The following is a 12,099-nucleotide window of genomic DNA, read 5'->3' on the forward strand; positions in this document are numbered from 1 at the left end:
TTTGGACCAATAATACAATAATTTGCATTCCTTCCAAATAATCATGTTTTTAGGCTTTTTATTTTGCTTGCTTATTTTTAGCAAATAGCACATTCTTTTTTGGGGGGAAACATGCCAATAAAGCATACATTTTTTATCATTTTAAATTATTTTGTCCCAAAAACAAGTGTAGAGCAAACATTAGTTAAACTTTTTCCTTATCAGCATAGCAAATTAGATATCAATCCAATTTCAATTGGTTAAAAAGTGTGAATATCTAGGATCTGAGAAATGAAGGAATTCATTCTTTTTGTCCATGACTCTCTGTGGAATAGTGGGAAATGATGTGGGTGTGTGCATGGGCATTGCCCAGAAACTCAGTGGGTGATGAGATACAAGGTGCTCTTTCAGTCTCAGTAGGACCAAAGGTAGAAAGACCAGAGAATTCCCACATAGCACATGGGACTGCAATGCCCTGAATAGCAGAGACTGCTTGGTGACCAAAAGTTCACCAGGTGACTTCCGGAGAAGATGGCGGCTTACTAAGATGCACAGGTCTTGGTTTCTTCTCCAGAACAGCTACTAAAGAAGTGGAAGCGGTGCAGAGCAGCTCCCAGAGCCATGACAGAGACCAAAGGGACAGTGTACCCCATTCTGGAATGACTGAACCAGCTGGGAGAGTCCACTGTGGTGAGATCCCCGAGGGGTGCATGCTTCCCCGGGCCGGATTCCCTCCCTCCCCCCTTCCCATGCCAGCTGGGAGAATTGGACAGGTGGTCCCCTCAAGCCATGGCGGCCATCACCCCCCTCCATGTGTGGCCTCCCAGGCCAGCTGGGAGAATTGGATCGGAGGTCCCCCAAGCTGTGGAAGCCGGCGGCCGGGGTCCCTTCCACACACGTGGCTTCCTGGTCCGGCTGGGAACATTGGATCAGCACTTCCACAAGCCGCTTCGGCTGGTGACCCTCCCCCACAGTGAGAGTTTTCCAAAGTTAAAGGAGCCACAGCATCTTTTACTGGTGGGACCTGCAGACAGACGAGCGCCACAAGCACCACATACTGGGCAGGATAAGAAAAACAGAGCCCAGAGATTTCACAGGAAAATCTTTCAACCTGCTGAGTCCCACACCCAGGGAAATCAGATTAAATGCCCAGATGCCAGCAGAAAATAACAGACCACACTAGAAAAATTGAAGATATGGCCCAGTCAAAGGAACAAACCAATAGTTCAAATGAGATACAGGAGCTGAGACAACTAATTCTGAATATACGAACAGAAATGGAAAACCTCTTCAAAAACCAAATCAATAAATTGAGGGAGGACATGAAGAACACATGGGCTGAATAAAAAGAAGAAATAGAAAGTCTGAAAAAACAAATCACAGAACTTATGGGATTGAAGGACAAAGTAGAAAAGATGGAAAAAACAATGAATACCTACAATAGTAGATTTAAAGAGACAGAAGCTAGAATTAGTGAACTGGAGGATGGAACATCTGAATTCCAAAAAGAAACAGAAACTATAGGGAAAAGAATGGAAAAATTTGAGCAGGGGATCAGGGAACTGAATGATAATATGAAGCACACAAATATACGTGTTGTGGGCGTCCCAGAAGGAGAAGAGAAGGGAAAAGGAGGAGAAAAACTAATGGAAGAAATTATCACTGAAAATTTCCCAACTCTTATGAAAGACCTAAAATTACAGATACAAGAAGTGCAGCGCACCCCAAAGAGAATAGACCCAAAAAGGCGTTCTCCAAGACACTTACTAGTTAGAATGTCAGAGGTCAAAGAGAAAGAGAGGATGTTGAAAGCTGCAACAGAAAAACAATCCATCACATACAAGGGAAACCCAATAAGACTATGTGTAGATTTCTCATCAGAAACCATGGAAGTTAGAAGATAGTGGGATGATATATTTAAATTACTAAAAGAGAAAAACTGCCAACCAAGACTCCTATATCAAGAAAAATTGTCCTTCAAAAATGAGGGAGAAATTAAAACATTCTCAAACAAAAAGTCACTGAGAGAATTTATGACCAAGAGACCAGCTCTGCAAGAAATACTAAAGGGAGCACCAGAGTCAGAAACGAAAAGAAAGAACAGAGAGGTATGGAGAAGAGTGTAGAAAGAAGGAAAATCAGATATGATATATATAATACAAAAGGCAAAATGGCAGAGGAAAATGTTATCCAAACAGTAATAACACTAAATGTTAATGGACTGAATTCCCCAATCAAAAGACATAGACTGGCAGAATGGATTAAAAAACAGGATCCTTCTATATGCTGTCTACAGGAAACACATCTTCGACCCAGAGATAAACAGGTTGAAAGTGAAAGGTTGGGAAAAGATATTTCATGCAAATAACAACCAGAAAAGAGCAGGAGTGGCTATACTAATATCCAACAAATTAGACTTCAAATGTAAAACAGTTAAAAGAGACAAAGAAGGACACTATATACTAATAAAAGGAACAATTAAACAAGAAGACAAAACAATCATAAATATTTATGCACGGAACCAGAATGCCCCAAAATACGTGAGGAATACACTGCAAACACTGAAAAGGGAAATAGACACATATACCATAATAGTTGGAGACTTCAATTCACCACTCTCATCAATGGAGAGAACATCTAGACAGAGGATCAATAAAGAAATAGAGAATCTGTATATTGCTATAAATGAGCTAGACTTAACAGACATTTATAGGACATTACATCCCACAACAGAAGGATACACCTTTTTCTCAAGTGCTCATGGATCATTCTCAAAGATAGACCATATGCTGGGTCACAAAGCAAGTCTTAACAAATTTAAAAAGATTGAAATCATGCACAACACTTTCTTGGATCATAAAGGAATGAAGTTGGAAATCAATAATAGGCGGAGTGCCAGAAAATTCACAAATACATGGAAGCTCAATAGCACACTCTTAAGAAACGAGTAGGTCAAGGAAGAAATTGCAAGAGAAATTAGTAAATATCTTGAGGTGAATGAAAATGAAAACACAACATATAAAACCTATGGGATGCAGCAAAAGCAGTGCTAAGAGGGAAATTTATTGCCCTAAATGCCTATATCAGAAAAGAAGAAAAGGCAAAAATGCAGGAATTAACTGTCCACTTGGAAGAACTGGAGAGAGAACAGCAAACTAACTCCAACGCAAGCAAAAGGAAAGAAATAACAAAGATTAGAGCAGAAATAAATGAAATTGAAAACATGAAAACAATAGAGAAAATCAATAAGACCAGAAGTTGTTTCTATGAGAAAATCAATAAGATTGATGGGCCCTTAGAAAGATTGACAAAAAGAAGAAGAGAGAGGACACAAATAAATAAGATAAGAAATAGAAGAGGAGACATATCCACTGACCTCACAGAAATAAAGGAGGTAATAACAGGATACTATGAAAAACTTTACGCTAATAAGTACAACAGTTTAGATGAAATGGACGGGTTCCTGGAAAAGCATGAACAACCAACTTTGACTCAAGAAGAAATAGAAGACCTCAACAAACCAATCACAAGTAAAGAGATTGAATTAGTCATTCAAAAGCTTCCTAAAAAGAAAAGTCCAGGACCAGACGGCTTCACATGTGAATTCTACCAAACATTCCAGAAAAAATTAGCACCAACTCTCCTCAAACTCATCAAAAAAATCGAAGTGGAGGGAAAGCTACCTAATTCATTCTATGAAGCCAACATCACCCTCATACCAAAACCAGGCAAAGATATTACAAAAAAAGAAAACTACAGAACAATCTCTCTAATGAATATAGATGCAAAAATCCTCAACAAAATTCTAACAAATCCAATCCAACAACACATTAAAAGAATTATACATAATGACCAAGTAGGATTCATCCCAGGTATGCAAGGATGGTTCAACATAAGAAAATCAATTAATGTAATACACCATATCAACAAATCAAAGCAGAAAAATCACATGATCATCTCAATTGATGCCGAGAAGGCATTTGACAAGATTCAACATCCTTTCCTGTTGAAAACACTTCAAAAGATAGGAATACAAGGGAACTGCCTGAAAATGATAGAGGGAATATATGTAAAAACCCACAGCTAATATCATCCTCAATGGGGAAAAATTGAAAACTTTCCCCCTAAGATCAGGAACAAGACAAGGATGTCCATTATCACCACTATTATTCAACATTGTGTTGGAGGTTCTAGCCAGAGAAATTAGACAAGAAAAAGAAATACAAGGCATCAAAATTGGAAAGGAAGAAGTAAAACTATCACTGTTTGCACACGATATGATACTATATGTCGAAAACCCAGAAAAATCCACAACAAAACTACTAGAGCTAATAAATGAGTACAGCAAAGTAGCAGGTTACAAGATCAACATTCAAAAATCTGTAGCATTTCTATACACTAGTAATGAACAAGCCGAGAGGGGGAAATCAAGAAACGAATCCCATTTACAATTGCAACTAAAAGAATAAAATACCTAGAAATAAATTTAACTAAAGAGACAAAAAATCTATGCAAAGAAAACCACAAAAACTGTTAAAAGAAATCACAGAAGACCTAAATAGATGGAAGGGCATACTGTGTTCATGGATTGGAAGACTAAATATAGTTAAGATGTGAATTCTACCTAAACTGATTTACAGATTCAATGCAATACCAATCAAAATCCCAACAACTTATTTTTCAGAAATAGAAAAACCAATAAGCAAATTTATCTGGAAGGGCAGGATGCCCCAAATTGCTAAAAGTATCTTGAGGAAAAAAACGAAGCTGGAGGTCTCACGCTGCTGGACTTTAAGGCATATTATGAAGCCACAGTGGTCAAAACAGCATGGTATTGGCATAAAGATAGATATATTGACCAATGGAATCGAATAGAGTGCTCAGATATAGACCCTCTCATCTATGGACATTTGATCTTTGATAAGGCAGTCAAGCCAATTCACCTGGGACAGAACAGTCTCTTCAATAAATGGTGCCTAGAGAACTGGATATCTATATGCAAAAGAATGAAGGAGGACCCGTATCTCACACCCTATACAAAATGGATCAAAGATCTAAACATTAGGTCTAAGACCATAAAACAGTTAGAGGAAAATGTAGGGAGATATCTTATGAAACTTACAATTGGAGGAGGTTTTATGGACCTTAAACCTAAAGCAAGAGCACTGAAGAAATAAATAAATAAATGGGAGCTCCTCAAAATTAAATACTTTTGTGCATCAAAGAACTTCATCAAGAAAGTAGAAAGACAGCCTACGCAATGGGAGATAATAATTGGAAATGACATATCAGATAAAGGTCTAGTATCCAGAATTTATAAAGAGATTGTTCAACTCAACAACAAAAAGACAGCCAACCCAATTACAAAATGGGAAAAAGACTTGAACAGACACCTATCAGAAGAGGAAATACAAATGGCCAAACGGCACATGAAGAGATGCTCAATGTCCCTGGCCATTAGAGAAATGCAAATGAAAACCACAATGAGATATCATCTCACACCCACCAGAATGGCCATTATCAACAAAACAGAAAATGACAAGTGCTGGAGAGGATGCAGAGAAAGAGGAACACTTATCCACTGTTGGTGGGTATGTCAAATGGTGCAACCACTGTGGAAGGCAGTTTGGCGGTTCCTCAAAAAACTGAATATAGAATTGCCATACGACCCAGCAATACCATTGCTAGGTATCTACTCAAAGGACTTAAGGGCAAAGACACAAACGGACATTTGCACACCAATGTTTATAGCAGCATGATTTACAATTGCAAAGAGATGGAAACAGCCAAAATGTCCATGAACAAAAGAGTGGCTAAACAAACTGTGGTATATACATACGATGGAATATTTTGCAGGTTTAAGACAGAACAAACTTATGAAGCATGTAATAACATGGATGGACCTAGAGAACATTATGCTGAGTGAGTCTAGCCAAAAACTAAAGGACAAATACTGTATGGTCCCACTGATGTGAACCGACATTCGAGAATAAACTTGGAATATGTCATTGGTAACAGAGTCCAGCAGGAGTTAGAAACAGGGTAAGATAATGGGTGATTGGAGCTGAAGGGATACAGATTGTGCAACAGGACTAGATACAAAAACTCAAAAATGGACAGCACAATAGTACCTAATTGTAAAGTAATCATGTTAAAACACTGAATGAAGCTGCATCTGAGCTATATGCTTTTTTTTGTTTGTCTGTTCGTTCGTTTGTCTTTTTTTTGTACTATTATTATTATTTTTATTTTTTTCTCTATATTAAAATTCTATATCTTTTTCTGTTGTTTTGCTAGTTCTTCTTCTAAATCAATGCAAATGTACTAAGAAATGATGATCATGCATCTACGTGATGATATTAAGAATTACTGATTGCATATGTAGAATGGAATGATTTCTAAATGCTGGGTTAATTTCTTTTTTTCATTAATTAATAAAAAACAACAACAACAACAACAAAATGCATGGATGGACCTAGAGAACATTATGCTGAGTGAGTCTAGCCAAAAACTAAAGGACAAATACTGTATGGTCCCACTGATGTGAACCGACATTTGAGAATAAACTTGGAATATGTCATTGGTAGCAGACCAGCAGGAGTTAGAAACAGGGTAAGATAATGGGTAACTGGAGCTGAAGGGATACAGACTGTGCAACAGGACTAGATACAAAAACTCAAAAATGGACAGCACAATAGTACCTAATTGTAATGTAATTAGGTTAAAACACTGAATGAAGCTGCATCTGAGCTATAGTTTTTTTGTTGTTTGTTTGTTTGTGTTTTTTGTTTTTTTCTTTTTCCTTTTTTTACATATTTGTTTTTATTTTTTATTATTATTATTATTTTAATTTTTTTCTCTTTATTATCATTCTATATCTTTTTCTGTTGTTTTGCTAGTTCTTTTCTTAAATCGATGAAAATGTACTAAGAAATGATGATCATACATCTATGTGATGATATTAAGAATTACTGGTTGCATATGTAGAATGGAATGATTTCTAAATGTTGTGTTAATTTTTTTTTAATTAATAAAAAAAAAGTTCACCAGGTGCATTTATTTTCTGTTTGTTATCAAGAGAATCATGCCTGAAGAACATTAGTCAACATAACAGTAGCTTCTATGAAGAATCTGCATAAATCTTTCCAGTTTAAACATAAGAATTCACAATGAATATTAATTGATGAATGATGTTCAGCATTTTTTATTGCCAATTGTGGGTACATGTATTACTGATGAAAGCATTGAACAACCCAGTGAATGTCTTTTTAAAAGACTAACAGTTTGGGTATTGTCACCTAATTGTCCATAGTAAAACTGAGGACTAAATGATAATGGACAATCCATGCAGATTTGAATATTATATTGTCTTGAAATTTTAAACTAAGAAAATTGTTATTAGAGTGGATTAAAAACAGGGAAGCAGCAGTCAATTATGGAAAATACCAACTTATTTGGGCTGTGATGTGCCTATTGTAATATTCACAATGTCAAAATTAAACTTACCATGTTGACACTTTTTATTTAAAATGATGAAATTTGCTTTTCAAGTTAATTGATGGTAATAAAAAGGGATTTGATTGAGAAATGTTTTCAGCATTCTGGGGAAATGTTTCCTGGTTTTCTTTAATTTCTGCACAAAAAACTACAAATCAATTTTACCTCAGTATTCATGAATACATCTCTGTGCATAAGGTTAAAATGATATGAAACAATGTGAACTGAATGTAATGAATTAATATCATCATTTTGAATTAATAAAAAACAAGGAAATCACTTGAAAACTGTAATTGCATAATTCTTAGAAAAAATTATAAAACATTAATTAAAGGTCCAACTACAGATATTAACATGAAGACAATTTTAGTATTTATAATATTTTAAAATGTATTCCTGTTAAGCACATTTTTATGACACCACAAAAAATAGAGGATTTAGACTGCAGAATAATAAACAGTAAGTGACCATGTGCTTCTGCATGGGGAACAAATAATAACTTAGAGAAATTCCTGTTATATCCCTAGGTGAAAAAAAATATTTCATGAAAACTGAAATATAGTTTACAGAATGTAATGGAATTACATCCTTGTGAAAATCATATATTCATTAATTTTTAAACGTTTTTATAGATGTAAAATATATTAAAAACATGAAGTATTCTAGAGAAATAATTTCATAATATTTCACCATCAGTAAATGAGAACCTTGCAATTTCCACTAAAAATGATTCAGGATAATAAATATTTATGTTCATTTCTATGGTTATTTCAATGAAATATTTTTAAAAATACAAGAATAAAATGTTTAAAATAGTAGAAGAATGATTAGGGAAGTATTGAGATCTCTAGTAGAATATTATCATCAGCTGTTGAGACAAATTTTGATTATTAAGGAGAATCCTCAAGTAAAGGCAAAATGAAAATAAAAATACAAGAGTTGTTTTATTCAGAAAGTACAAACCTGCATTCAAAAATTTTATAATTACATATATATTATTTTTTATATATCAGTGAATTATAGTTACAATGGGACAAAAATAAAACATCAGCCAAATTAATATTTATTTGTTATGACACTTGAAACATAGTTGTTATATTCCCTTAAATTAGATAACTTATTCTTGCAAAATTTATTTACACTCATTTTCTTTTTCTCCTGTCACAGCAAATCCTAAATGATATATAAAAGGAAGGATAGAATTCCTAAGTGATTGAGGTGAATGGGAGCACCACATTCAATTTTGAAACAAATTATCCCCCATAATGATATATAAATGAAACATCTAAAACAAGGAATAAATAATAATGTGACAAATAGTTATACAAATTTTTACTCATTTGAATTTGTGAGATAGTATGAAAATAGAGACATTGGAAAGTTTTTCTTTGTTTTCCTTTGCTTGGTAATAGCTGGTAATTTATAGTAGTGCTTTCTGAGCAAAGTTTTTTTGCATCGTGTAAAAATATCTAGATTTCAGCTTCTGAATATGACATGAGAAGGAGTTAAGAAAAAAGGATCCATGATTATAGGAATACTGGAAGTTAAATAATAAAAAAAAAGTAACTTTTCTATCCAATACAAATTCTTAATGAGTCATTGCTCCTTTCCTTCTTTCAAATAGTTACTTGTAAAAGTTGGCAGGCAAATGAATAAATATTCATAAATTTTATCTGAAAATAATAAAAGAGGCATATCTTACTTTTTGATGAGCTTTCCCTCCAACAACATGCCCAGAGCCATCTTAAGTGCCTTGTTTCTTAGACTGTATATTATGGGATTCAAGGTTGGGGGTAACAGGGTATAAAACATGGAAATTACAAGGTCAGAAATGGAAGGGGACCCTGAAGTTGGCTTCAGATGTGCAATGAAGACAGTGGACAGAAATAATACAATGACCACCAGGTGTGGAAGACAGGTGGAGTAAGCTTTTGACTTGCCTTCTGTTGATGGAATCTCCTTGACAGTTGAAAAGATGTACACATAGGAAATGGCAATGAAAATAAAACAGCAGCAATCCAAAACAATACTGATAAGGATGGGCCCAATTTCTGTCATTAAATTTTCTGAACAAGAAATAGCTAATAAATGGGGGATGTCACAGAAGAACTGATGAACCACATTGGACCCACAGTAGGATAAAGAAAAGGTACCAGCTGTATGCATCACAGCAGACACTCCTCCCCCCACCCAAGATGCAATGGCCAGCCACACACATGTGCCCCTGTTCATGATGACTTCATAGTGCAGAGGACGGCAGATGGCAGCATAGCGGTCAAAGGACATCACTGTGAGGAGGAACACCTCTGCAATTGCAAATAAAGTCACCAGAAAGACCTGGCTGACACAGTCAAAATAGGAGATGGTGTTTCTTTTTGTCAATGTGTTGGCAATGGATTTGGGTACTGTGGTTGAAATGAGGCAGAGATCCAAGAAGGATAAATTATTCAGGAAGAAGTACATGGGGGTATGTAGGTGCTGGTCCAAAGTTGTGATCATGATAATGAGGATGTTCCCAATCAGGGCATACAAGTAAACACATGAGAAGAGCACTGAATGCAAAATTAGCATATTTTGATTTGTAGAAAATCCCATCAGAATAAATTCCATCATGGCTGTTTTATTTTTCATTACTGCAAGCATAATATGATGCAATCAATAAACAGAGAGAGAAGAATAAAACACCAACAAAGTCAAAACTCTCAATATTAAATATATAATGAATATATATATATATGGTACTATCACATTCAAATTACTAAATTTTACTTCCATCTAGATCCTTTTCTATATATTATTCATCATTCCCTCATTAATTTAGTATATTTAAACTATTTAATTTCAGTTCACATATATTTGACATTATAATATTGTTCAAATGTATCTATGAAAGAAAAGTTCTGAAAAGTTTCTACTGACCTTTGCAAAATACTTCAAACACTCAAAGAAAATAGAAACTAACCATTCCTGAATTGCATCCTGCATCCTGTTCCATGATGAATATAACCTTATTTTTACAAAACTTTGGAAAATTTGAGAAGTAAATAATTCTGAGGAAAAAATCCTGAACTATTTTTATTCATGTTTTTCATCTGCACTATAAAATCATTACCATATATGTTACCAGAGAACATTCAGTTTAGAGCAGTTCACAACTTTCAAAATTAAAAAATGCATTTAGCTAATGGCTGGATTATTTTTCTCCTTCACCACACCAAACCATTATTATTTATAGTCCTATACTTAGAGATGCATATGACACATAACCTGATTAAATGAGCTATTAAATATATGAGATGAGATCATTAACCTCATATTACTCAAATTATTACTTTTTAAATTCCTTCCCCTTGGCTTTCCCTTATATCTAATAATTTAAAGAGTTATGTTTTCCCCACAAGCTCGTTTTTTCTCTTTCTCTGCTACATCTTCAACTATCAAAGTGCAAAGTATATCTGCAGTATATCTGAAATAAGTCAAATATTTTATAACAATTTTTAGGTCAGCTAAACCGCTACTTCCACAACCTGCTGTGTGCCTATCCTTCTCAGAAAATTAATGCAAATCAATAGGGGAGAAGGGATGACAGAGAAATAGGGCTAAATTCACATAGAATCAGAGTGAAAAAAAGCAGCAATTGGATATCCTTCTTGCAGTTACAGGTTGATGCCTTCTATTTGTACAGATTTTGATATTTAACCTTCCTAGAAATGTAGCCCATTTTTAACAATGTAGTTTAGAGTTTGATCTCCCCCATTCTCCTCTTTATGTCCTTCTTTTAAATATTATGCTAGTCCCCTCCCCATGATCATGAATAGTGAAAAAGTCAGAGAGTAAATGTTGTTCATTGCATTTGGAATAGCAGTGAGTTTAAGTAATTTATAGTTTAATATCTGTACTTTATTATCTACCAACTTATTAGAGGAAAATAATCCATATGTTGCATTAAAGAGAATAAATAAGATTTGGGTTGTAGGTAGATGTTTTCTGAATAATTAAAAAAATGTTTCCAGTGATAAAATTTGATTTGATACCTCTCCACTGTTCTTCTTGCTAAAACTATTGTGAAATCTTCATCTTAAAAAATTGCTCACTGCCCCTGAGTGGTTGAGTAAAAACATGTTCAACATCATGCATATACAGATTTTTAACTTATCTATATTTGACTGTCTTTCAGCATAAAGGATATAAAATAGGAAATATACTTCAAGTCATTATTCTTGATAGTTATATATGACTCAGCTGTCAATATTTTAAGGCTGAAAATACAGTACACTGCTTTATGAGCACAAGATTATTTTTAATTTTCTTCACTTATTATTTCTTATATAATTTTATTAATTGTGATTTCATTTAATGTTGAATACACTTCAGGCTTATTGAGTTATATAAAATACTTCTTACCCATCATATGCAATTCTGAACAAGATTTTATAAATATGTCAAGAATACAAAAAACCATAACCTTTTATGGAACATCTAAATTGAGGGAGACAAATGTAATTTTTGAATTCCATTCCAAGTAAAAGCTGTCATTGTACCTTGGAAAATTAGAACACCAGACAATAACGTATGTTATAATTTCCCTTTATATTTTGTTATTTTTCTGTATTTATTAGGTAA

General features: G+C 34.2%; 1 protein-coding gene across 1 annotated transcript; it reads right to left on the reverse strand.

The window, feature by feature from the left end:
- Positions 1-9,174: 9,174 nt before the first annotated feature.
- On the reverse strand, positions 9,175-10,107 carry LOC143673144 (olfactory receptor 14A16-like). The gene has a single exon (XM_077147488.1). It carries the CDS (start codon positions 10,105-10,107, stop codon positions 9,175-9,177), a length of 933 nt encoding a protein of 310 aa, XP_077003603.1.
- Between the last annotated feature and the right edge of the window lie 1,992 nt (positions 10,108-12,099).

This window comes from Tamandua tetradactyla, unplaced genomic scaffold (assembly GCF_023851605.1).
Source record: "Tamandua tetradactyla isolate mTamTet1 unplaced genomic scaffold, mTamTet1.pri scaffold_148_ctg1, whole genome shotgun sequence".
NCBI classification, from domain to species: domain Eukaryota; kingdom Metazoa; phylum Chordata; class Mammalia; order Pilosa; family Myrmecophagidae; genus Tamandua; species Tamandua tetradactyla.